This window comes from Plectropomus leopardus, chromosome 1, assembly GCF_026936395.1.
Source record: "Plectropomus leopardus strain MGB_pleo_1.0 chromosome 1, ASM2693639v1, whole genome shotgun sequence".
Lineage (NCBI taxonomy): Eukaryota > Metazoa > Chordata > Actinopteri > Perciformes > Serranidae > Plectropomus > Plectropomus leopardus.
In genome coordinates this window covers 4,757,425-4,784,596 of record NC_142176.1, presented here as the reverse complement: position 1 = coordinate 4,784,596, position 27,172 = coordinate 4,757,425, and the positions used below count along the sequence as shown (strand labels likewise).

At 36.4% G+C, this 27,172-nt stretch overlaps 1 protein-coding gene across 1 annotated transcript in view; it reads left to right on the top strand.

The window, feature by feature from the left end:
- The window catches only part of LOC121963187 (CD81 antigen-like), a 39,958-nt gene extending 18,715 nt beyond the window's left edge, over positions 1–21,243 (top strand). Inside the window, exons 3-8 of the mRNA XM_088086639.1 lie at positions 9,897–9,994; positions 11,079–11,153; positions 11,288–11,407; positions 13,603–13,698; positions 16,069–16,152; positions 17,594–21,243. Coding sequence (XP_087942765.1) covers positions 9,897–9,994; positions 11,079–11,153; positions 11,288–11,407; positions 13,603–13,698; positions 16,069–16,152; positions 17,594–17,656 — 536 coding nt within the window. The 3' untranslated portion in view covers positions 17,657–21,243. The remainder of the gene's footprint in view (positions 1–9,896; positions 9,995–11,078; positions 11,154–11,287; positions 11,408–13,602; positions 13,699–16,068; positions 16,153–17,593) is intronic.
- The last annotated feature ends 5,929 nt before the right edge of the window (positions 21,244–27,172 follow it).

Genomic DNA, 27,172 nt, shown 5'->3' with positions numbered 1-27,172 from the left:
TATAAGGCCTGAGTAATGACTCAGAGATCAGCGTTTTTGGACGTAATATATCTCACATCTCCATTTATATACAAGGCATTACAGAGCAACCATCAAAATATAATACACATAAATAATGTGTATCTAGTAGAAATGAATAGTTAAACTTGCATACAAGGCTTTACACACACGGATAAAGGCAGATTCTTGCGTTCACGCTCCATAGAGCCTATCACAGATACAAGACAAGAGTCATTTTATTTCTTCATTTTAACAAGTTAACCTTTTGAAACCAAAGCAAATTGGCTGGATATTTTTAAAAAACATAGATATAAAATTGAGCAATTTGTCAAGAAATGCCCAAAATGATCTGAAAAAAAGTTAAAATAGAGTAAAAATTAATAAATAGAAATAATAAGAAGAAATATATGTTTTTTGTATCTTGATTTTAATAAATCATAATAATTAATAGTAATTAAAAAGAAAAAATATGTGTGTTTGTGTGTGTATAAAACCTAATTTTCAGGTAATTTTCTTGTCACCTTTTAATAATTTGCAGTTTACAGGACATTTTTGCCAAGTTTCTGTTTCATAAGTTGAAATGCTTGTGAAAAGTTTCTGAATGCAGCACAAGAAAAATGTCATCCAGATTTTGAAGGGTTAAAAGACTGTAGTTTGTGATTGTAAAATATAAAAAACAGCGGTAACTACACATTTAGTAACTCATATAACCCTAATAGTTTAAGCACAGAGTGTGTAATACCAGAAAAAAACCCACAGAAACTGGTTTAGATCTCTGGCAGACGTGTTCAGAGTCACATTTCACCGACACCAAATGACAGCAGCTTCAGGAAGTCATTACTTAAACTCCTTGACTCATGTTCCTTTTTAAAACAAAACCACGTGGTCATAGACTCGCTGAGGCATCTGCTGTCGCTGGATAAACTGAGGTGATTCCCAAAAGAGTTAATGTGAAACCAAAACGAGTCTGTCGGGAAGTCCCACTGCTGTCCTGAGATTTTACACACATCGAGTGGTTTACAGAACCTCCTCACAAAAACAGACTCAGTCAGAGGAATGTCCCAGGCTTCCCATGTAGACCTGCTTTGTTTGGAATATCAAAAAACCGAAACCGTGTTCAAACTGGACTACATCTCTAGAGCCACAATTATCTGTGAAAAAGAAAGAACAAACTGTGTTATTAGATAAACGATGCACCGATTTATTGGCCGAACATCTGTGTCGGCAGATTGACCGATTATTTTTTGTTGTTTCACATTAATTTTGCGCAGGCTGAAAAGCCTGATAATAAAGAGGGAATTATGATATGTTATGTGTTGTAGAAAGGCTTTTGAGACAGTTATTTTTGAAGATGTTCATCATCTGAAAAAGGGTTTAGATTGTTACATAAATTTGTATGATTGAGTGTAGTGGTTTGTTTGTGTCGTAGACTGTATATAAAGATGGATGACGCGTCCCCTCCTACCCCGCTATGCTTTAGTGAAGCTGTAATATCCCGAGTGCTGCTGCTGCCATCCTGCGCTGGTGACGTCATTTAGGGCGATATTTAAGCGATATCTGCGGTGGGGAAGTTCCCACCAAAACATGCTTTCCACCAATCACGAGCAGCCCCATTAAATGCGAGCACACGGATTTGCTCTCATAGCTGTCAGTCATGGAAGAAAAGCGCTTTTTTTGTAGAATTTAATAACTCATTAAAACCAAAATTATCATAAAAACAATCAGTTGAACAAACATCAGAGTGATGAGAACTACCTTCAGTCATGGAAACCATCTTTGGGAAGTATTTATTTGGCGTGTACTTTGAGTTTTTAGTTTGGCCTGCATCCATTCGCTAACATGGAGGGGCGGGCTTTATGACCTATACTGCCAAGTCATACTGTACTCTACATTCTCGTTAACACAATTTTTTTTAAAATTTGCACAAATGTCCACTTGGATTTTGGTGGTTGAAGGTCACTCTGACATCACAAAACCAAAATGTTTTTGGTCATCACTCAGAATCCATACGCTGATTATGATTAAATTTCAGACAAATGTCTAATAGGATATTATGATGAAGTGGTGACATTTGATATCCAAAAGATCAAAGGTTTCCATTACAGATTGGCACCCACCTCATACGAGCGTAAAAACATTTGTTTGCGATAAATGGGATTTTTCTCAAAACTGGTAATTCCAGTTTAAGCAGAACTTTATGATGCCCATTGAACCCGCTGTTAGACTTGGACGACTGAAACAGCTCTAGATCAACAGGCTCTAGATCCTCTGTTTGTCAGCCAGTGTTGACTGGTTGAACTGATGGGCTGCACAGAAGAAGGTTTAGTACCAAATATAGTGGTAAAATATTTTAAAAAAATAAAACCTCAATGACAGATTACAACTTCTACGTTTTATAGTTACACTGAATAAAACAGAGTAGTTTTGTGTGGCGGTTTACAGTTTAGTCTACAGTGTTGGCACGATGTCTGCGGGTTAAAAAGTCCTCCACGAAATTCCATCTTCAAGGTCTTTTCCAGTACGTCAACCTGAAGTCAGATTTTCTGATGTCCTTACATGGCTGGATTGCAGTTTTAATAATAAACTACAAAAATATACCAGGGAACAGGAAGTAGGAGAAAGGAAGGCTTTCATTATAATAAACAATAGTCGGATGACTTCACCGAAGCAACTAAATGCATCTGGGTAAAATGTTTGTAGGTGCGTTGTTATAAGTTTAATCATCTCGGGGAAACTCCACCTGGACTATATGTTGTTTACAGCAGAGAGCGGATGAACAAACACAATAGGCTTAATTTAAAAACATAGCTTAATTAACCCTTCGGGACTGTTTGGCACATTTTACCCACTTTTCATTCTTCACTTTTTGATCGTTTTTGTCAGTGTTCATGCATATGGCAAACATTTTGTGTATTTTGGTTTAGTCTTTGGATTTCTAGCTCAGCTCCTACGATAAGTCTAAAATACACCGTGTACACAAAATTGTTGCATTCATACTGCTAAGTGCAAAAAAAAATACGCCATTGAAACCATTCAAACTGCAATTTATGATCCCACTGCCATCAAACATAAAAACATGCATTTTAGCATTTCTGGGTGTCCTTGTGGGTCTTTGCCTTGGAATTTGTCATTTTTACTGTTTTTCACCTGTTTTTGTCTTTTTTAGTTTTTATTTTTGCATATGGGGAAAATACACACTATTTCGAATTTCCAACTATTTATGATTAGGACTTATGTTGGTTATAGAATTTACTTAATAAAAGTAGAAAATAATATTAACGAATAACATTTTTTAAAGCTTGATTTTGAAAAGTGCATTTTGTGTGCAGAGCTATACGAGTGTGTGTAGCATTAAAGCGGGCCTTAAGGGTTAAAGTTCCCCTGCACACTTGTTTTAAAGTACATAAAAATACCCTGCTATGATTAATATTTTATTTAACATATTTTTCAGACATGAAAGTATAACATACTTTTAGTTAGTTAAACGTACTTAAACCTCGAGGAGTACCACAAATTCAAATCTAGTAGTGGACTATTAAGTGGGATCCACTTAATATTAGTAATTATTAATATTTGATAGTGCACAGTTTTGACACACCTTGTGGTAACGCCGCAGCGCTGACAGTCACGTAATCCATCAGCTCCTCTTCAGACTTTACGAGGGAGGTGCAGGCGGCCCGCTGAATGGAAGCAGATACGGAGCATAATGGAAGAGGATCCATGAGCAGATTAAATCAAGACAGACAGGAAAAGACATTTAAGTAAATGGAATTATTGAGAGCATAATTTCGAACGAGCAAATGCATTAAATAGAAAGGACAGATGGGTGGTGGCGAGAGAGGGAGAGAGGGAGAAAACTGTATCGGAGGAGGGAGGCGGTGTGTCAGAGCGGAGAGCTACAGTGTAAGAGATGGAGGGAGCACTTGGTCAGTCTCCAAGACATCGATTTAGAAATTAGCCTTTGTGTGTGTGTGTGTGTGTGTGTGTGTGTGGGCAGAGAGGAGGTGGGGGATGTGGTGTGGGAGGTACAGGAGCAGTTAGTGGTCCAGAATCTAATTACGTCTGAGCTGACAAGCAGGAGTAACGATGCTGGGCTGAACACAGAGAGCTTCACTCTCGGTCTGATACGAGCTCCACGAGCACAATGACCCGCGACTCACTGACATCAATATGAAAAATGATTTAGACGGACAAATCGAGCTAGGATTGTGTTATTTATGGAACCCCTGAATGCTCAATATTAATTAAATTTTAAAAGAGATCACAATGAAATGAATCATATATTTTTTTTGTTTATTTTTCATAATTAAATGAAACACTCCAAGATTTCTTTTACCCTTTGAAACCAGAGCAAATTGGTTTGATTTGGTCTAGAAGTTACAAGATATGAGTAACAAGAAAATTAAAAAGAAAAGAAAATTATGTTAAATTTGCAAAAAAGAAAATAAAAAAAGGTTAAAAACAGACAAAAAAAACCTTAAAAAAAACAAGCAAACAAACAGAATATAGTTGAATATAGTGTTCTGCATGTTTTCCACTTTTTGTGTTTATAATATGATAATAATTAATATTATTACTTTGTTATTGTTATTATTATTAATAGTAATTATAATAATAATAATAGATTTTATTTGTAATGCACTTTACATTTGAAAAAATCTCTAAGTGCTACAGGACAAAATTATTAGAATAAAAATCAATCAAAATGAAAGCATATTAAAATTCACAGAAGTCATAAAAGTCATCAAGAAGAGAAACCAGCGAGAAGTCTGTTAACTCATTGAGTGCCAGCCCAATTATATAAATGGAAAGTGGCCTGTGCCAGCTTTTCTGGCCATTTTGAGTCATCTTTCAAGACCCACAGAATATTTTGTACAAAGACTCTGAAAACACTGAATAGCTCAAATGAAAGAAGAAACTCTCTTTTTCGTCATGGAAAAAACGTTTGTTTGCACCTTGTTCCATTTTTGATTTATCTGAAATTGAATAGAGGCGAGTTTCATCAAAAAGGCCACTTTTTTCTAGAAAGCTGAGAAAAATGCATTTTTGTGAAAGTGTATCTGTCAAGCAAAACAGTGAATCTGAATGTTAAAATTTTGGCATCAATGACATGGGGGGGGGGGCGGATCCATGAGGGTTTCTTCCAGCGTCCGCTGGCGAAATTGGCCACTTGACCCTCTCCGTTTTTTGGGGGGCATTTTATGCCAATATTGAATTGATGTAGCTTTGTTGCTGTAGTTTTGAAGCGCCTCTGTACAGATCACTCTGCTCTCTGACCCCGGCTACTCCACTACAACTACGAATCCCAGCAGCCCCAAAATTACACACAGGGAGTGTGAGATCGCCCCCTTGTGCCAGCCGCTGAAAACACACTTTGGTGTATATATACGTCAATGGCACTCAAGCGTTGGCTTTTGAATGACGAATGTATACGTCAGTGGCACTCAATGAGTTAAAGGTCATCAGTGTTATGACTTATTATTAACTTGTTATTAATCATTTTTCAACCCCTCTCTCTCATTCTCTTTTAAAACTCATTTCAGGTCATTTTCTTGTGACTTTTTCCTCATTTCTATTGTTTATTTTTTAAAAGAGCAAACTCAGCCATTGTGTTATTAACTGTTAATCTAGTATCCTAGTTACTTTTCATTACAGACATACATGTGTAACCACGTATTCATTTTTGTTTCAAAACCCTTTCAAAAGTCTATTTTTATTACATTTCTCCAAATGTCACTTTTTGCTTCACAATGACACTTGTCACGACTGTGGGGTTGTTACTGTGTGAAGGGGCGACAGATGACGGGTCCTCGCCCACCACACCAGGCTCACTGCTGTCTTTATTCTGCTCACAGAGCGCTCTGTCTGTTTGTGAGGAACACCATCAAAACAGTGAAGACGTAACGCAGAATTAATCAGCGAGTTGCTGCTATGAACTCTGAATCTTCACTTTGATGCTGAATAATCTTCAGAGTTTACAAGCCAACCCTGCTAAGTTAAGAGGAGATGTTTGGTTTTAGTTGTTGACCTTTGTTGCTTAATAGAGGTGGGAGGCATGTGATGAGGCAATGACTGGTGATAAAAGTCACATTATGAAACAGGAACGCTCAATGACGTTGGATCATACCATCTAAAAAACCCACACAAAGGTTCAAACCATCTGAATGTCTGGTTTTCTGCATTACGTCCATAAAAGGCCAAACCAATACAACAAGAGACATAACTTCTGAAATATTTATTTATTTCTACATAAACGTGTATTTCTAAGCATCTACATACCTGTACATTACAAATTTAAGGAAATAATGTCCTGTACTATTAAACTTAATGTAGAGACTGTAAATCTCTATTTTAATCAAATAAATGATTTATTATGAGATTGTTTTGGAGCTTTTTTGCTGCCTTATGATAGGCCAAAAATGTCTAAGATAATAATATTAATGAATGTTTTTCATTTGAAAGGTTGTAGTAAAGGGTGTTTGATAAATGTGTGTGATTGAATTTGTGCTCAGTCAGAGATAATGTAATAAGTGGCGGAACGACTTTAAAAGAGTTAGTTTTTTTTATAGGTTATAATAACATTTCTTTCTTTGTTTGGCACTAAAGGAGGAATAAAAAAACAACAATAACAACAAAAAACATCAGTATCAGCAGTCACCAAATTGTTTTGTAAAAATCAGTATCAATTTTGTCCCAGAATTTTACAATTGGAGCATCCCTAATAAAAGTGACATAAAATATAAGGGTTACTGGGAAAAATGCAATAATAATCAGTATTTTATTAACTAATCATTTCTAAAAAAGCATAAAAGGTAAATAAAATAAAGATAACCTCCAATAAAACTGTTAATATGAAAAAAGAGTAGATAGTCTAGATACTATTTCATAATTATTTGAGTTTTAATAGTAACTCAGATCAATAATAATCCATTCATATATTAAAAAAAAATCCTTTTTGGGATCGTTTAATGTTGTTACATCAATAAAGTTTGAGTTAGTGGCTAAAAAGCACCGTTTTATTTCAAGGCGCTTGTTATTTTCTTTTCTTTTTCATCATGTTTGCTTTTTCTGTCTGTGAAAGCAACACTAATAATCAGTTAATAACAATATCTGACCTTTTTGAGACTTTCATCTGCACACAAACACACCGCCAATTAGCAGTGAACCTCTGAAATGTGTTTGCACTTCCAGCAGCATCGGCACACAGTTAAAACCAGCTGTAACTCACTGCAAGAAATGACCTCACCCAAAGAAAACTCTGCACGTTTTTTCATTTTTTCATGTTTACTGCCATGAATGGAAACTAAACTACTGTACGGAAAAAAAAAACATTTTACAGTCTACAACACAGGAAGTCCTGGGCAACCGTTTGTATTTATAGGACTAAAACTCGCAGAAACAGCAGTTTGGTGTTTTATAGAGGAACAAGAAGAAAGTGTTTTTTTTTTTTTTTTTGTGGGGTAAAGAGATTTTTTTCTTACAGGCTGCCCAATATGATTAATACAGAAGCAAATCACAAAGAGTCTGTATTTTAGTGGCATTATTTATTTGTAATTTTCTGAATTTATATTGAAAATCAGAAGTCAGTTTCTACCCTTATTGTGTTATATATCTCTAAATGTATTTAATTATTTTTATTTATTGAATTATTTATCTAATTTCCCTCTTTTTTCCTTTTCTCCCAACTATTAAATTCTTCATTTTATTTTATTTTATTTTGTAATATATTATATATTGTGTATATTGTATATTGTAATATATTTCTTTATCTTTTCATTTCATTTCTTTATTTTTTTATCTATTTATTTTCCTTTTTGATTGAAAGGTCGCCATGTTCATTTGGTTGTGTATTTTTTTAAATTTTTTATGTACACCAGCAAAAAGAGATTACCAAAAAAAGGAAATCACAAATCAGGCAGCTCTAAAACAACCATGTTCCTCCTCTCCGGTGCCATCTTTCAGCCCAGTTCTCAGCCTGTCTGACTCACCCCTACGTCCGACCTTTGACCTGAACATTTTATTAACCTTATTAGCCACTTCCTTTCCCATCTGTTCTTCAAAACAAGTAAGACGTAAAGGACAGCCTCTCTCACCCTGCTCCACCCTCAATAACGTCAAATATTAACCTTCAGTCATCCAACAGTGTAACACAGGAAACACAGAGTGTGTCAGAGGAGAAAAAAACAGCAACAGATTTATTTTGTTCTGGATGAAAATAATGTGTCAAAGTGTGAAGAGACAAACAACTTCCTGTGAAGATAACTGGAATGTGACTCTTTTTATGCAACTGGCATTAAAACAAGATTGTGCCTTCTGCTGTCCATCAGATGGTATTGCATGCGTGCAGGTGTTAACCCCTAAATGCCTGGATCAACATCAGTTTTCTTATGCTGCTTTTACACGTCTTTCACAAACATTTCAACCCCTTCAAGCCAACTTATCTCTTTGTATTTAAATGCCTGTGAAGTCTTTAATTGTTTCTTTTTTAAAAATCAGCAAAATATGACCAGAAATATTTCAGATGCTGTTAAACATGAGTTAAACATTGTTTACCACCCAAGACTGATAAATAATATATAATAATAATAATATTTTGAAAGCTAGTAAAACAGCTCATGCAAACAATACTACCAAAGCTCAGGTCCAAAAAGCATTTCTCAAAATAAAACCAAAAACTAAGAGCTTTTCATGAAGGAAAAAAACAGCTTTGCAAAGGCATAACACTTTACTGAGAAAATTTTGCATTTGCTAAAGGTCGTTTATATTTACTGTTCATTATATAAAATTAGTTGTGTTTTCATATGTGGAAGGTGTCAAAAAATGTGAATACTTAATTTGTTTTGAATTATTAAGTTAGTTTTTTGATTTCTTTTGAAAAACATGGGGAAAAAGGCCATGAACACCTGGGCATGAAATGTCCTGTAAATTGCAAAAATTTTGCAAAGATGAAAAAAAAATTAGCAGGTGGGGTTTTTAAATATTATCAGGAAACTGGGGAAAATATAAAATAAAATTAATATATAACTAAAAAACGATAAATCTGTTCTAATTTAATATTTAAAATTAAGTCACAGAAAAATACATGCATATATTTAAAATGCAATGATTAATAGTATATTTTTCTTTTTTTTTACTCTTTCTTTAGGTCATTTTGTTGTTAACTTTATGATTTTTTTCATTATTTTCAGGTAACTTTCTTGTGACCTTGTAGTTCTTGCAAAATTTTTGACCATGTTTTGTGAAGTCGTTTTTTGCCTTCCTCCCATGCTTTTGGTTTCCTCAGAGGACATGGGGAAATAAGGAAATGATGATAACCACAAAAAAAGTCTCGCAAATTGCAAAAAAAAAAAAAAAGTGGCAAGAAAAATGGCAAGAAAATGACCATAGAAAATGGCTCTGGGGCATTATTAGTATCAAAAAACTGGGGAAAAGGATCATAAAAATATATTTATAAATTCAGTTATTATCTAATACTTGAATAATTTTATGTAAAATTAAGTAACATATATAGTTTTTTTTATTTTTGTGCATTATGTATCTTCTTTGTTTTTTACTTTTCTTGTTGTTTCTTATTTTCTGTGAATTTGGCTGTTTCTTATTAAGTTACTTATTGTCTTCCTCCCAGCCTTTTACAGAAATCAAGTCAGTTTGTTCAGCTTTCAAAGGGTTAAAATAGGGTGGAGGATACATCGAGAGCTTCAAAGCCACAGTGGGAGTGAAGCCTTTTAGTGGATCACATTCCTCTAATAGATGTTTACATTAACGTGTTTGTCTCTCAGGAGCAGAATGACTCTGAGAGCATGTCGAGTGCGCCGCTCTGATTTCTGCCTGTTAAAGTACGTGCGTTGCCGTGGATATTAATCAGTTGAACTGTACTGTCTCGTCCGTCTTACCAGGTGTCCACATCCTGATCGCTGTCGGCGCAGTGATGATGGTGGTCGGTTTCCTTGGTTGCTATGGCGCCATCCAGGAGTCCCAGTGTTTACTAGGAACGGTGAGTCATAAAGACCATTGCACACCGAGTCTGTTTTCTCAGCTGGAATTGTTGCATGTTTTAAAAATAAATTCGACCTCACGTTGTGTCAATCATGTTTGCACACTGAATTTGAAACTTTCTGCAGTCATTGATGTTTTCTGAACAATTTTCAGTGTTTTTTTTTTTTTCTTTTTTTTTTTCATTTCTTCAGAGAAGTAGTTCCAAATCTTTTACCATAAGAGACTTATTTTCCATCATTGAGTAAATTGACAACAGGACTGAGGGACATTTTAAGAATCTTTCGTATTATTTTCATATTTTTTATATATATATATATATATATATACACAGCTAGATAGATATAATATATAGATATTAGACAGATAGATATAGACATAGATCTATCTATCTAAAATCTATATATTATGGATATAAGTGTGTATTTATATGTGTATATAAAACTTTCTTGCTTTTCTGTAGCATTTTTTCAAGTAATTTTACCTTTTTTTTTTTTTTTACTAATGTTACAAGGCTACTAGTATTTGCATAGTTACACTGCTGCAGTTTATTTATTTATTTTTGATAATGTTTTAATGATAAATGAATAAATATGCTTTAGCTCGTCGATGTTTAAAAAGAAAAAGTTTCAGATAAATCCGAGCGGGGCAGCAGTGGTGTTCAGCCTTCAGTCAGCCTGCAGCTGGACTCAGAATATGGTCCAATAACAGCTCTCTGACTCAGCCAGATGCTGCGCCATATGTCCACGCTGTCTCAAAGATGCGTACATGAGCTGCGACCGGACGTGAGATTTGATCGTAACGTCTGCTCACATCTCCAAATTGAGAAATGCAAAGCTTTGTTGTAAAGTGAGCGTATGCCCAGTTTTCTGAAAAGTTTTCTTTCATTTGTTTGTTTTGTAAATTAGATCCAATGTGATTTGTTGAGTAACACTGAAGGTAAATGTAACTTTTGTTAGTATGCAAGGAAACTCTAAGGGGCACCTTTATCATTATAAAAGCTCTTGACATTAAAAAGTCAAACCGTTGTTTGCCAAATCCTTAAGTGGAGCTGTGATATTTTCTATTTCTGTTCTGTCCCGCAGTTCTTCGCCTGCCTCGTCATCCTGTTTGCCTGCGAAGTTGCAGCTGGAATCTGGGGCTTCATGCACAGAGACACTGTAAGGCTGCAAACATACGCTACAGATTGAAATACGCAGCGCTGAGTCCAAAAGTACAGTAAATACCTCTACGAGGTCTTTGTTGTTGCTCTAAATTTGAGACTGAGCCCACGAACCTCTTTGTTTGTGTTCAGGTGTCAAAGGAGATGATCAACTACTACGACTCTGTGTTTGATAAGGCCACGGCAGAAGGTGTCATGAACCGGGAGAAGGGACACGCTGCCGCCTCTGTGCTGAAGGTCTTCCATGAGACGGTATGAACATGACCTATGAAATATATCATTTGTGTCATATAAATAGTAGTGTATTAATGTAATGTTGTTATGTATATATTTAATAAAGTATATTTTTTAGCCGCATCCTGCAAGGCTGATTAATGAGCCCAATGCAGAAATGCCAAAAACTGTAGTTCCTCTAATGTCCACTTGAGAACAGAGGTGATCCCCATAGACCTCCATGTTAAAATGAAAGACTTTACATGTTTATAGCTTTGGTCTCATGCCAAGTACACGGGCAGTGAATTTTAATATAACTCACCAATTTCATTTTATTAAGGCTTAAAGCTCAGTGTAATTTAGGGCGGGGCCACTTTGAGTCTGTCGATAACGTCCTCGGCTTCTTAGTCAGATCCACCCCTCCTTCACAACGCCAGCCTCTCGCCCAAACATGGTCAGTTCTGGCTACAAAAAACTGATATACCGGTACAGACATTATTTTATATACTGTATGATCTTAACCGCTCACGCAGAATCAGACATTCCTCGTGGATTCTGCGCAGCCTTGCAGTTTCGTCCTGTTTTACAGCTGCACACAGTGTATTGATCAGCTGAACATTCCCCTGTGTTTGAAAAATTATTTGACATGCCCCCCTTTTTTCTGCACCACCCCCTCCCCTCTCATAAAAAACAAACAGTCCCTGAGTTTTATTGAAATATTCAATTCTAATCCTGTTGTGAGTTTTTTTTATTTTTTTTAAATTGATGCCTATTTTAAAAAGCTTTTATTATAGGAACAAAAAAGAAGCGACAAAAAGTATCAGTGGTCATTTCAGAGAATATATGGTCTGGAAAATTTGCCTCAAAGTCATGGAAAAGTATTGTTAAAAGTGTGTACGAACCCTGCTCGTAATACACAGAGATGGATAAAGGGGCTGTGCAAATCAATACGCTGCACGCAGTTCTACAGTGAAAAGAGATTTTACCTGTTTTAAACTGACGGTTCAGTGAAGAATGCCCTGATTTGAACTTGTCCTGCTTATACCATTAAATCTGCTCAGTTGTCATTTGGCTATTCATTTTTTAAAATTATTATTACAAAGAGTTTATGTAAAGTTGCAAAAAATGTTGCAATAAAAACTCCATAACTCTACACTGTTAAGGCGAGGAATGAATGCACCAGCATTATCATTATTATCAGAATAAAGAATTCTCGGTGGTCATGGTATAGAGTTGCCGGTTGGGAAGAGCTATTTCTGGCGCCGCTGGTTCCCATTCATTTCCTCCATGCGCAGTGTTGGTTGACTCACAGTTGGAGCACTTCCATCACTGGCCCGGGTGAATCATCAGAGCAAAAGATGAACAGCTGTGCCAGGAAATATCTTGATTCCTTGATAAAATGTCAAATCTAAAAGCCTGCGTATAATAAACTGTAAGCTGAGAAGTTTAAGGTCCAGTGTGCAGGATTAAGGGGCATCTTTTGGCAGAAATTGTACTTAATCTTAGGGACTGTTTGCCGCATTTCACACGCTTCTCATTCTTCATTTTTTGATAATTTTGTCCGTGTTTATGCATATGGCACAAAGTTTGGAAAAATTGTGTATTTTTGTTACATTGGAATTTCCAGCTCAGCTCCTACATTAGGTCTTAAATACACTGTGGAAAAAAAATAGTTACTTTCAGACTGAAGTGCAAAAAATGCGCCATTGAAACTGATTCAAACTGCGTTTTTGATCCAACAGACATGAGAATTTGTAATTTTTACTATTTTTCACCTGATTACATCATTTTATTTAAACCATATTTGGCATATGGAGAAAATACATGCTATTTCCACTCGGTGCACTGTCACCATCAAGGTCGCTGCTAGTCATTGACATATCCCAGGCTGTGATAATCCTAAAAATAAAAAATCTACTTAGCATGTAGTATATTGGAAATAATTCTTTTTTTATTTAATTTAAAAACATAGTGGCATCATAACAAAAACCTGGCATTGAGAGGGTTAAATCATATAGATTCTTATCATTGTGGATGACCACAAGATAAAAAAAGGTGGACTATTTTATGCAATGAATTACCAGTTGTCATAAACATTAATTCTAATGAGGGCAGGCGTAATTTGGACCAGGACACGCCTCCTACCTCTTGCTTCTCATGTTTGTGCCCGTATAGTTCTTTTAATTTTGTTCAGGTAACTGTGGTTACATCACTGTGCTGTGTTTGTGTTTCAGCTGAACTGCTGTGGTAAAGGCCAGGGGACCTCCTTCGCAACACGCATATCAGACGCCTTCGGATTTACTGATCTCTGCCCCAAGTCTCAAACAGATGTAAGTGCCATCATGAGTGTCAGCAGTGCCATCAGCACTCTCATGCATCAGCAGCTTGGCCACACTGTCGGCTCGTGTTCACATTGTGGCTGGATAAAAGAAACACTCAAGAATCCCAGTTTTAAAGGTTTTAAGGTTTTTTTGGCACCAAACAAAACAACAAATATAAAATAATAATAATAGTAGTATTGAAAAATATGACAAAGTTGTGCAAGTGAGATCAAGAAACCAACATGGCAGTGACACTCAATTTAAGCCCCTAATGTCCTAAAACCTTAGAAATGTCCTAAAATCCTAGAAGCATCCTAATATCATAGAAATGTCCTAGAATTCTAGAAACATCTAAAAATTCTAGAAACGTCCTAAAATTCTGGAAACATCCTAAAAATCCAAGAAATGTCCTAAAATCATAGAAACATCCTAAAATCAGGAACATCCTAAAATTCTAGAAATGTCCTGTAATCCTAGAAGCGTCCTTAAGTCACAGAAACGTCCTTAAATTATAGAAACATCCTAAATGCCTAAAAATGTCCCAAAATCCTAAAAATCTCAGAAACGTCCTAAACTCTGACAAATGCACTAAATCCTAGAAATGTCTTAAAATCTCAGAAGCGTCCTAAAATCCTAGAAATGTCCTTAATTTCTAGAAATGTCCTAAATTTCTAGAAATGTCCTAAAATCCTAGAAATATCCTACAATACGAGAAATTCTAAAATCCAAGAAATGTTGTAAAATCTTAGAAGTGTTCAAAAATGCTAGAAACATCCTAAAATCCTAGAAACGTTCTAAAATTCTAGAAACGTCATAAGATTCTAGAAATGTCCTAAAATCCTAGAAGCATCCTAATATCATAGAGATGTCCTAGAATTCTACAAACATCTAAAAATCATAGAAATGTCCTAAAATCCTAGAAGCATCCTAATATCATAGAGATGTCCTAAAATCCTAGAAGCGTCCTTAAGTCACAGAAACGTCCTAAAATCATAGAAACATCCTAAACTCCTTAAATTTCCCAAAATCCCAGGTATGTCCAAAATTCGTAGAAATATCTTAAAATCTTAAAAAGTATCCTTAAATCCTAAAGATATCCTAAAATCTTAGAAACATCCTAAAAATCTCAGAAACGTCCTTAACTCTAACAAATGCACTAAAATCCTACAAATATCCCATAATACGAGAAACCTTCTAAAATTCTTGAAATGTCCTAAAATCCTAGAAACATGTATGTGGCTGCTGCGACTGGCCCCATGTACAACTATTCAGTCATGAGCTACACCTGTAAAGGTCCCGGGGTCAGGGGCCAGGAAAGGTTGAGAAACACAGATATCAAACACGCAACTTTTGATTGGAAAACAAAGTTTGAGATGTGGAGAGTCACTGAGGACTGTGATCAGGGCCGGAGCCTCGAGTCAGCTGCTTAAGCGCAAAATCTTAGTTGAAAAATATGCACGGAAAGTTGTCTGTATTTGTGACTTGTGCTGCACAGGGACCTAAACTTGATTTACTGGCAGCACACTGACATTACTGAAATGAGTCCGGTTCAGTCGCCCACGATGCCAGGACTGTCTTGTGTTCAGTTTTCTGGAAATGATGTTTTCCAGCCAAGAAGAAGCAGCGGCCTTCACTCCCAAAGAAGTCAGTGGATAGAAAGTGTGGGCTGATATAAAGAAATAACAAAAGACTGCTTTTTTTACTAGGGGTGTAATATTAGTAATAGTAACAATAATAATAATAATGATAACTTTATTATAACACCTTTAAAAACAGATGTTTGCAGAGTGCTTTAACAGACGAAGCAAAGGCAGGAAGTGTGGAAATAATAAAATAAACATCAACAATCACGACAAACAGAGAACGGGCTAGAAAAGTCATTCAAAAAGGCCAAAATAACAAATATTTAGCAAATAAATGGAATAAAAGCAATAAAACAGGCAGTTAAAGTACTTGATAAAGTTTTAGAAAATACAAGAATAAGAGCAATAAAAGACAATAAAATAATATAAGAAATAACAGAAGATGACATCACATCAGTGGGGATAAAACAAAGACAAGAAAATAAAAACAGACATATAATATATACACATAAAATATAATAATAATAATAATAATAATAGTAGAGTAAAGGCAACTGTACAATAAAATAAAATCAGTTTATAATTCTGGCATATCAGTGCCACAATCTCTAACTGTGCAACCCATACATATCACACACACACACACACACACACACACACACACACACACACACACACACACAGATATTAGCGTATTAATGTAAATGTGTGAGGCTCTGCTCCTCTTCTGCATGTTTGAATTGAAATAAACATAAATTTGTCCTGAAATGTAAATTCTTCCTTTGTTCCTCTGCAGGATTGCCACACGAGGATCAATGAATTGTTCTCAGAGAAGATCTACCTGATTGGTATCGCCGCTCTGGTGGTCGCAGTTATTATGGTGAGAACACGAAGCTGCACAGACATTAACCCTTTCAGTGACATGCTGTATTTTTTTTTTCCTTGAATTAATCCAAAATGATACAAAAGAGGCCAGAACATGAACACCATCACGAGGGAGCGTAGATGCTGCATTCAGTATGTGACGATGACGCATCTCTTGATCAAAACATTTTTATGGAGGCGTTGAGGGAATTTCATCGACTTTGGCACAAACGCTGGATGTAAACAATGAACAGATTAGAATTTGGGGGTCCAAGGTCACATCACAAAACATGTTTCGTTACTTCATAATCATAATCATACACTAATTATGACAAATTACACATAAATTTCTAATAGAATAAAAATGATGAACTTAGGACGCTTCACTGTGACATCATAATGTTCTGCAAAAACACTTTTTTGACCGTTATTCAAAATGTCCAGAACTGAATTGCTGATAATAACTGTCCAACTATCACGATACCTAAACCGTTTTAAATGAGGGAGATAATCTATGAAAAATCAGTTTCCTGTTGCTCCTCCTAGTGCTCCTAATATCAACTACCCATCAGACCCAGGTTACTTTGGTTAACCCTTTGAAACCTGAGCAGAACCTGGCATGATTTCTTTAAAAAACATACAGCATAACAAGAAATGACACAAAAAACGGCAAGAAATTAGTAAAAAGTTAAAAGAAAAATACCTAGAAATAATAAAGAAAAAAAACATAAAACATAAAAAAACAAAACAAAAAAAATGACCTCAAGGAAGTTTTCAGGAAAATAATACATTGTTTTGTTCTGTAACATCATTTTAAATATATTATTAAAGGAGAATAAAATCTAGTTTTCTGGACATTTTTTTACCTCCGTTTTTTTTTTTAAGTTTTAGCAGTGAACACTGAAGTAATTTATTTCAGTTTTTACTGAATACTTATATCAAATAGAAAACAAATTTTTATTTTTTTATTTTTATTTTTTATAGAGTTGTTAAAACCCTAACCATAAACCTTTTTGAATCCCAGCCCACACAGACCTCTTTCATTGGTAGCAAACAACTGAAAATTAAATGAAATGTAATAATCCCAGACAGAACATTAGTAAAGGCAATGAAAGAATAAAATAAGAATAAGCAGAAATAATGAGGAAAAAAGGTAGTGACTGATGTCCGGGGCATTGAAGACCTAAAGGGGACGGACTAAAAGTCACACAAACACTGAAAATACCGAAAATCTAACCGGAAGAAATTTCAGCTGGTTGCAATCTGCAGTCCTCACTGCTGGATGACGCCAAATCCCCCTTAAATCTTACACAGTCCACCCTCCAGCTTTCTTCGGCAGTTTGTTTTCACATTTAGGCCGAAAAGTTTTGCTCGCCGTCTCCGCTTCTGTGACATCAGATTTTTCACGGAGGATAAAGATTATCTAATCTTCTGCTTGTGTGCGTCCACCCTCCCAGATCTTCGAGATGATCTTCAGCATGGTGTTGTGCTGCGGGATCCGCAACAGCCCGGTGTACTAAAGCGACGGGCCCGCCAGCCTGCTCGCCGATGAAGGAAGGACGACCTCTCCGTCTCCATCTCATTCTTTTCCTTTTCTTTTATAAGCAGGAAACGTCGCATATATCGCTTGCTGGATTTAGTCAGCTCTTTGAGAAGACAACGTAAACCATCCTCCATTGAGCGTTTTTAATGACACTGTCAAATAATTATTATTTTTTTTGTTAGTCACAGATGCTGTCATGCATATTTGACCAGTGCTATCCTAACCTGATATGTAGATATTATATCACACTGTCACACATGAATGACATTCACCAGTCTTGGTGCTCTAATCCTTTAGTGACGCATTAGTTGTTTACTGCTTCCTTGCCTATGAACATGCTCTTATATTCTTGGTTTTATGGATGTTTTTTCACTGTTTTATGTATAAACTGTATATAAATATATATATTAACAGTGCTTTATGACTGCCTAAGCATGGAAATTGTATTACAGTAGATCCTTCTCCTGTATTCTTCCTGCACTCTCTGCTTGTTTGTCTCGCTCTAGACTGAACCAGATGATGGCGTATACGTCCGGCACTAGTGACGCACTAGTGTTGGCCTCACCGCGCCACAGAGAGGTGAACACACACCAACACACGTCCCTGTCCTACAGACCATTGTCTCGGTTCACAGCACTGCTGCGTGATGTATGCAGGAACTGACTAAAGAAGGAAACTCAGTTAATCTTGGAAGCTGGAACCAAAGTCAAAGTGACCGAATGTCTGTCATTTTGGCCCTCTGGAATTATTCTTCGATCTGTCTTTAGCTGTTTGTCGCTCATCGTGTGTCCAAAATCGTCCTAGTGCTCAGTTGCATAAAACATTTAAGGAAAATGTTTTACCTCAGTGGTTTTCTTTAGATTATTCAGAGATAGAATAAGGTTAAAACTACATCCAGGTTTAGGAATCGGCATGTTAAATTTTGTCAAAAGGTTTTAATCGTGTTGTTAAAAAAGGCCATCGAGCAAAATCTGGCGATCTCGTTGTACGATTTTCCTCAAATAGTAACCGGAGTAGAAGGAACCGAACTGTAACTGTGCAAACATTTTTCCACCTTAAGAATATATTTGATTTTTAAAAAAAACTCCTTTGATGCAATTTGTATGTGAGTAAAGATTAAAAAACATAAAGATTAATCTAAAAACTTGAATGTTTTATACAACTGCGCACTTATTTGTGGAGGCAACTCGTTTAACACTACAACCATCCCTGCCAAATCAGAAGAAAAATGACATTTAAACTCAAAGAAAGTCGGCTGATATCCAGAGAGACTGACACTCGTGTGTTTTGTCCAACAAACTCTGAGCGTCAGACAACTGTCTCCGGACGGTGAAACAAGCGTAAAGAGTCTTGGTTTGGTGTTCTGAATCTGGGTTGCCTTGTCTGGTTGAGTCTAGTCCCGTCTCGTCTGACCCGGTTGTGTCATCGTACTCTCCCTCCGGCTTCACAATCTACTAACTCTTCGTCATTGTCTCCATCCGTGCAGTAACTGTTCCCAGTGCAGGGCAAGAACGGCGAACGCAGCTCGCCTGTCCTGAGCCGCCCGGTGGTTTGCACTAAGCTTGTCGCCCTCTTGCTTATGTTGCCTCGCTGTTGGTGTGGCCCTGTTTGCACCCAAAAAACAGTTTGAGCTGCTGTATTTGTGCGCGCCGACAGAACGGGGGCGGACACAATATCATGAACGCCAGTGCAGCTCAATCATTTGCGTGTGAGACAGATGGAAACTCTGTCGCCAGAATAAATGTTGGCGTCGTACATTTCTGCTAAACATGAATATGTTACATTTGTACTTTTTGTATGAAGTGGATATGTTGAAACTTAATATTTCAATTTTATGTCATCACAATGCTGAGGTTAACGTGATCACGTTTAGGCAAAAAAACAACAAAAAACATCTGGTTAAGACTAGAGAAACATAATGTTCTGTTTTAAAATATCCACTTTTGTTGCAAAAAAAACATGGCTGGAAATGTCCTAATCTGACGTAAAAAAAAAAAAACGCTCTTATCATTACAGCCTTTTCTGGTAATGTCCTTACCTCTTGCTGATAAAAACCAAAAAAATTAGTCGCTGAAAAACACATCTGTCTACAGAAAATACCTGCTTTTCTAGCTGTAATCATAGCTGGAAATGTCCCGACATCTTGTTAAAAAATACTGGCTTTTGTTGTTGCAGTCAGGGCTGGAAATGTCCCAGCCCCTCCTTAAAAAAACAAACAAAAATCTTTTGCTTAAAAAAACATGGCTGGAAATGTCCTGACCTGTAAAATACAGGCTTATGTTGCTGTAAATGTAACTGGAATTGTCCCGACCGAACATTTTAAAAATACACTTTTGTTGCTAGAAACATGGCTGGAAATGTCCCAACCTCTTGTTTAAAAAAAACAAACTTCTGGAAGTGTCCTAACTTGTTAAAATAAAATACCCACTTTAGTAGCTTCGATCATAGCTGGAACTGTCCTGACCTCTCATGAGAAAATACCAACTTTTGTCACTACAATCATGGCTGGAAATGTCTTAACCCTCTTTAGTTGCTACGAACACACTGGAAATGTCTCAGTCTGTCGTTAAAAAATACCAGTTTGTGTGACTGAAAACATGGCTGGAAATGTCCTGACCTTGTTAGAAAAGTGCTGACTTTTGTCGCTGGAGTTAAGGCTGGAAATATCCTGTAAAATATACATTGTAATTTGGCGACTGCTTTTCATATTTTTAGATTAATACCTAACAAGCCGTTTTCAGCTCCCACGTGACTTTATTTGTCAGTTTAAAGTCACATTAATTTCGGGGCTGTTTGTACACTGCGCTGATTGTGTTGATGATGTTGTGTCTGCTGTTTTCGGTCTGTTTTTTAGCTGTCTGCAGCGGTCCTGTTTGTTCTAGTGTAGGGCAGCGTGGTCAACAGCTGCAAGATCAGCCAATCAGAGCGCTCCTTTTTACTGACATCATGTCCAGCAGGGTTTTTACTCCACCACATGGGCTTGAAAGTGTGTTGTCCTGAGGTCCGTTCCTCCTCGATCCTGCTGCCGCCGGCACTCTGTGTCTCACACACCCCAAACACACACTCACTCATATCATCCTGTAACCTCACATATATCACAGCTTTCGTCAACCAGCTAAAAACTTTGTCTTGTTAACATCTCATACTTAAACTGAGAAAGTGTCTTGTAATATTTACAGCTCTGACGTACTAACGAAAAATCATGACGGCTGTAGAAAGACAATGTATGCCTTTTTTTCTTCTTGTATTGTGATATCTGTGTTTGGTACGTCGTCAAGAGTCCGGACAGAGAGGGTGGAGGATTGTGTGGCAGCGGCGGCAGAGAGGAGTCCAAAACCTTCAACACATCAGCTAATTTTCCCCCAAAATAACTTCCATCAGCCCAGTATTCCCCGATGATGAGGACACTCTCGGTGTTTCTCTGAAAGTACTGTCCACGTTGCTGCCTTTTTAATTTGGGAGCCGACACTCAGGAGCCGCTGCCACTTAAATCTCAACCCCTCTCTACTCTGAAGACTTTGGTTTGCCCAAATATAAAGGGATTAAATGTATTTTACAAATAAACCATCAGCCGTTTGCTCGTCTTTTCTTCGGGAGTCCTAGTGTGAAAAGTTTCTGTCAGAGCCTTAAAAAGTCTTTAAAGTCATTTAATTCATTAAACTAAAAATAAGGCCTTAAGTGGTATTACATTGACTTTAATTAATCTTTCAGAAATCTTAAAAATGCTCAGAAATGGGATGTAGAACTTTAGGAATATTTTTTTTCTGATATTGCATTAAAAATCTCAAAATAAATGGTTACATCTAGTTTTGTTAAATTGAATAAATTCCTCTTAAACTCATGATGGGAATCCAAGCAGTTGAATCTCACGCAGAGTAAAAAAACACAAAATTGCCAAGAAAACTCTCCGAAAGTGCCAGATATTTCCCTCTTCGGTTTGTAAACCTAAAAGATATTTTTATGATAATATAATATATTCATTGGCTTCCATGTCTTTCACTCAAAAGTTTTTTTTATCAACATTTGATGCAAATAATGGACTTTTTCACAGGACCAAAGACATTTCAGGTTTTATGTCACACTAACCATTTGGGCAAAATAAAGTTGCACTTTAATTTTAGTAATTAGATTAGTCTCAAAATTCGTTCCAGATGGCATTTTTTAAAAAAAGTCTTAAAAAGTCTTAAATCTAACTTGCCCTAAGCTGCTGCAGGAAACCATCATTTACTGCTGAAAGGTTGATTTCCTTTTATTGACCCAAACACTGCTAGAAATCTGCAACTAACTAACTCAATAAAGTCAGAAGCTGATCTGCAATATGAGCAGCGTCGAAAAAACATCGATTTGTAACGTGATAATTTGGCTCCCGGTTAAAAACCTCCTGAACATTGCACACTGGAGGAATTTTAACCCTTTTAAGCCAGGATCCATGTCACTTTTCTTGTGCTGCATTCAGACGCATTTCACGTGTATTTGTATCTTTGAACCCCGAGCAAACTGGTTTGATTCCTTTCAAAAACACGGGGAAAAGATAATTGGCAATTTGATATGAAAAATCCTCCAGAATTTCAAGAAATGAGTGGATTTAGAAAATTGTTCAACAAAAATGCTATACGGAATTTTTTCCAGAGAACTATATTTCCAGTGATCATAATTATATGTTTAAAATAAGTTTTCTTAATTATTAGATTTTTAAAATCATTTTCCAAAGTAATATTCCAGTTTTTTGTTTTTTTTTAATTATTTTTTAATTTCCCTTTTTTCTCCAAAATTTCAGATAATTTTCTTATTTTTAATTAAAAAAAAAACTCCCCTTTTCATTTGTTTTCTTATTTTTTCCTCCAAATTTTCAGGTAATTGTTTGTACTTTTTACTAATTTCTTGCAATTTGCAAAGACAAAAAGCGCGTTGTCTGGTCGAAGTTGCATAGTAAAAGAAAAAAAAAAACCAAAACCCATTAGATTTTAAGTGTTCAGTAACTTTAACAAAATTTTGAAATTATTTTACAATTTCCCGTTCATTGAACATGACAGGATTATGAGCTAATATAGTCCACCAGTTTATGAACATTATGAATTTATAAAAATGAATCGTGTCATTGACGTGAATATTTTCCGCATGCACGAGCCCTTCAGTGCACAGAGGTCACCTGGTGGTGACACTGGGCGGCTAATTTAAAGCAGTTTTCTTGTTTATTTGTGAGGTTTTGCACAACAGTGGACTCTGTGGCGCCACACACTGGACAGGTGTGCAACTGCAACACGCCTCAAAACAAAGATGGCCGACGGAGCAGGAAATGTTTGCAGCTCGAGGAATCTCGCGCCAGTCCTTCTCCAGCAGGAGGCCCGGCAGGTGAGCGACATTTGTGAACATCGAGTAACACCTAAGGAGCGATGCGGGTGTTAAAATTTCCAGCTATTGATCTTATTTAGGGAGGAAACGACAGTTAACCGCGTGTCCATTGAGGTGGACGGCGGCGCGCGTCGCCGCAGGACGCTGAAGTTGGCTCTCGGTTGGTAGCGTCCGATTTTGCAGTCGAGGGGAGATTTAACTCTTTAAAAACTGACAAATTTGCTTAATTTCTCTCAAAAACAAGGGGAGAAAACGGCGTGCTGTTGTTCTGTGGTGTTGTTGTGCTGTTTGTTGTTGTTTTGCATGGCTCGTGCGCTGTCACGGGAGTTCCGGTTTGTTGTTGTTGTTGTTGTTGTTGTTGTTTATTGTGGCCTGCTGCTGTTTTGTGGATTTTTTAAAGATATATATATAATTTAACAGATTTCAAAACATCTTTGCAAAGTAGCTTGATGGCTGTTACCAGGCGGGTTTCCGTTAACTCTCAAATTGCGCAAATTGAAATTGCGATTAAAAAAAGTTTTTATGCTCATGAGGTGATTTTTCAGGCGATTCGAAAAAGCCATATTTTTTTTAAAAAAGTGCAATGGAAACACTTTATTTCTGCTTTTATAGCTCATATGATGTGTAACAGCGGGTGGCGGTAATGTGACTTTATGGAGGCAAACCGCCATTAAATCAGAGAAGAAGACAAAGTACAACAAAGTCACATGACTCGGATCTTTTTAACTCCTATACGAGACAAATAAATGAAAGTAATATTTAAATGGCTTTATTAAGTGGCTGCAATAGAAATAAATCTGCCAATGTTTGGGACACCCATCGCCATGGTTATTTGGAATGTTATCGCGAGAGGAAAGTCGCGTGAAAACCCGCCTAATGACGTATTTACGTAAATGTTGACTAATGTTTGTTGTCCTTATAAATAAAATAAATGAAATGAGAAAAAGCAAGAAAGAAATAACCTGAAAATAACCCAAAAAGAAGGATTTTTTTTATGTAACAAAATTTTAAATATATTTATAGGAATTATATATAGTTTTCTGGACATTTTTGCCCTAGTTTTTTGTTATGTCTGATAATCCCTCCAGCTACTTTTCATATCATTTTTTGTCACTTTTTTTTTTTTTTTGCAATTTGCAGGACATTTCAAGTTGCTCATTATATATTTTTGAAAAATATTCTCCATTGTCAAAAGCTTTAATGTTAATGAAAGTCATCTAAATGTAGCACTAGAAATCTACTCCAGGTGTCAAAGGGTTAAAGGAAATGCATCTTGTGTTGCTGAGCGACCAGTTTGTCAATTTGTGACTTTTTGCACGTCTTGAAACCATGTTAGAAATTTTAGGTTAAAACCTCAATGCTGTCTGAAACCCACGTTCAGGTTTATGTAACTTTTATTCTTTTTATTAAAATGCAAAAATAGTAGATCTTAGTGCATTTTTCACATGTAAACCACATTGAACCAGGTCCAGGTCAAAACCCACCATGCTTAAACAGGTCAAATCTGGACTACATTATCTCAGAGAGGCTAAAGATCCTTTGAAATACAGTTTTAAGATTTGTGACACTTTTTATGTATTTGTAAAAATGAAAAAAAAAAGAGATTTCACTACAAAGAGATAGACCACATCGGACCAGGTCTAGATAAAAACCCAGCATATTTAGACCTGTCAAACCAGAACTAGATAATCCCAGAAAGGCTAAAGATTGATTCAAATTTGTGAAACCTTTATTTTATTTGTGAAAATGCCAAAAAAAGGGAAAAGAAAAGAAAAGATGTATTTTTCATATGCAGACCACATTGAACAAAAAAAGGTTATATTTCTTTTTCGCTTCTTCTATTTTTAAATGTTCTGTTTTTATTTGTGCACTTAAACCCAAAAATGGGAAATTCAGTTTACTTTATTAACAGAAGGGAATTTCAGTTTGCTGTAAGTAATTCTTTGTCATTTGTAGTTTGTTTTATTTTATTTTTTTTAAAGATATTATTGGGGCTTTTTTGGCCGTTATTGGATAGGACAGAGAGTAAGTGTGAAAGGGGGAGAGAGGGGACGGCAAAGGGCCGAGGCTGGACTCAAACCTGCAACTGCTGCAACTGCTGCAACCGCTGCAACCACTGCAACCGCTGCAACTGCTGCAACCGCTGCAACCGCTGCAACTGCTGCAACCGCTGCAACCGCTGCAACTGCTGCAACCGCTGCAAAAAAAGGCAATTAAACTCGTAAATGAGGTTTACTGTGAAACAATCAGAGATTTTATGTTTAGGCCGCACCGCCCCGGCCCTGCATCCTCTTCTTAAACATGAACTTGCTCTGTTTGTCTGCAGCTGAAGTCTGCAGTCGGGTGAGGACGTCGTCTCTGTCTCTCTGAGCAAAACTTTGACAGCTGCTCCTGCAGCCTCTCAGCAGATTTTAGAGCAACTCTAAACCTCACAAACACACACAGAAGAGCCCTTTTTAGACGAGGAATACAAAACCTTACTGGCTTTATGTATTCGTTAAAAGTGATGGTTTAAGCTACTTTTACATGAATGTTTCTCTCGGGTTTATTCAGACGTGATGGACATTTATGTGGAGGTTTGAGCTTTATACAGTAGGATTCTCACGCTCATAACGATCAAAGCTGCTCGGTCACGCTCGCTTACGGCGGTCTGAGTCCCCTGAGCACAAATTTAAACTGAGAGCAGACGGTTCAGCTCGACCTGGAACTGAAGGTTCATCCTGTTTCAGCTGCTCATTTCAAAATAAAAGCTGAGGCAGTGGCCTTTTTCAAGCAGCAGATGGAGACAGAGATCAGAGTTTAGTGTCTGTGATATTTAAGGTAACACTGCGGCCTCATGCAGCAGCATTCCCTTAAATTTATCTTATATTTTCAATTACTTTTATGCGGAGGGAAAATATAAGAGACATCAACTCCAGATTAAGCAGACGCTCTTAACCACCCAAATTTGCTCCAGCAGGTGTACTCAGTGATCAGTCCCACACGATTCAGCCTCAAATCAGAAGCGTGGCGGCAGTTAAGCTTCCTGTAGTCCGACAGTAAAAAATGTCCCGTGTGAAAATGGTTTTTTTTTGATAGCAGAGGACATTGTGAATGTCCAGAAATGCATTTGTTGTATAGTTTTTGTTTTGCATTTATTCTCTGCCTCAGAAATAAAAAGGGATTCTTAAATTAGATATAGAAAAGAAGAGAAACTACAGTATTTAGAAAAAAAATGTTTGACATAATTTTTAATTTATAATTTTTCAGTCATGATTATTCATTTTTTTTAAAAAAAATATTTAAAAAGTCGTGTTTGCACTTTGCTATTTTTAATGATTTTTGTTTATTTTTTTCAGTAATTTAGAAATTTATTTTTACCTTTTATTTCTTGTCTCTTTTATTGTTAATCTTTAACGTTTTTGTATTTTATTGCCCTGTTGTATGAAATGTGCTTCACAGATAAAGCTGCCTTTCCTAACTCTTGACAAAGTAAATTTTCCCCAAAATATTCCTGCAAATGCATCTAACGTTACAAAACCTCAGCTGCGTGATTCTCTCTTAATTCACACTATGGTTGCCAGTGTTTCCATTGTTAATTAATCCCTCAGTTATTTTCTCAATTAATGCATTAGTTATTTTTGGTCTATAAAATGTCAGAAAATAACGATAAATGTTTCCTTAAACCCAAGGTGGCGTCCTCAAATGTCTTGTTTTGCCCAAATCCCAAAGATATTCAGCTCACTGTCATAAAGAAGCAAAGCAACCAGAAAATATTCATATTTAAGGAGCTCAAGATGTTTTTTCTTTAAAAAAAAGACTCAAACCGATTAACTGATTGTCACATTAGTTGGCGACTGATTAACGTCGCCCTGAGTTGTTGCAGCTGCGATTCACAGTTAAATGAATGAGCACAGTGTTAGTTCAGAGCGCGGCCTCGTACAGTTGAATGTTTGGATAAATCTTTTGTCTGACTGACGTTTTATAACTGTGGACAATAAGATCCAGGTGTCCGTCCTCGGTGCGTGCGGTGAGAGGAATGCCTTTGAAGCTCCGCGCCCAGAAACCATCCTGCCACGGAAACACCAACAACGTAAATAAACTTTCATCCTGATATCATTTCTATTTCAAATCTTCATACACAAACACGACGTGATGTGGC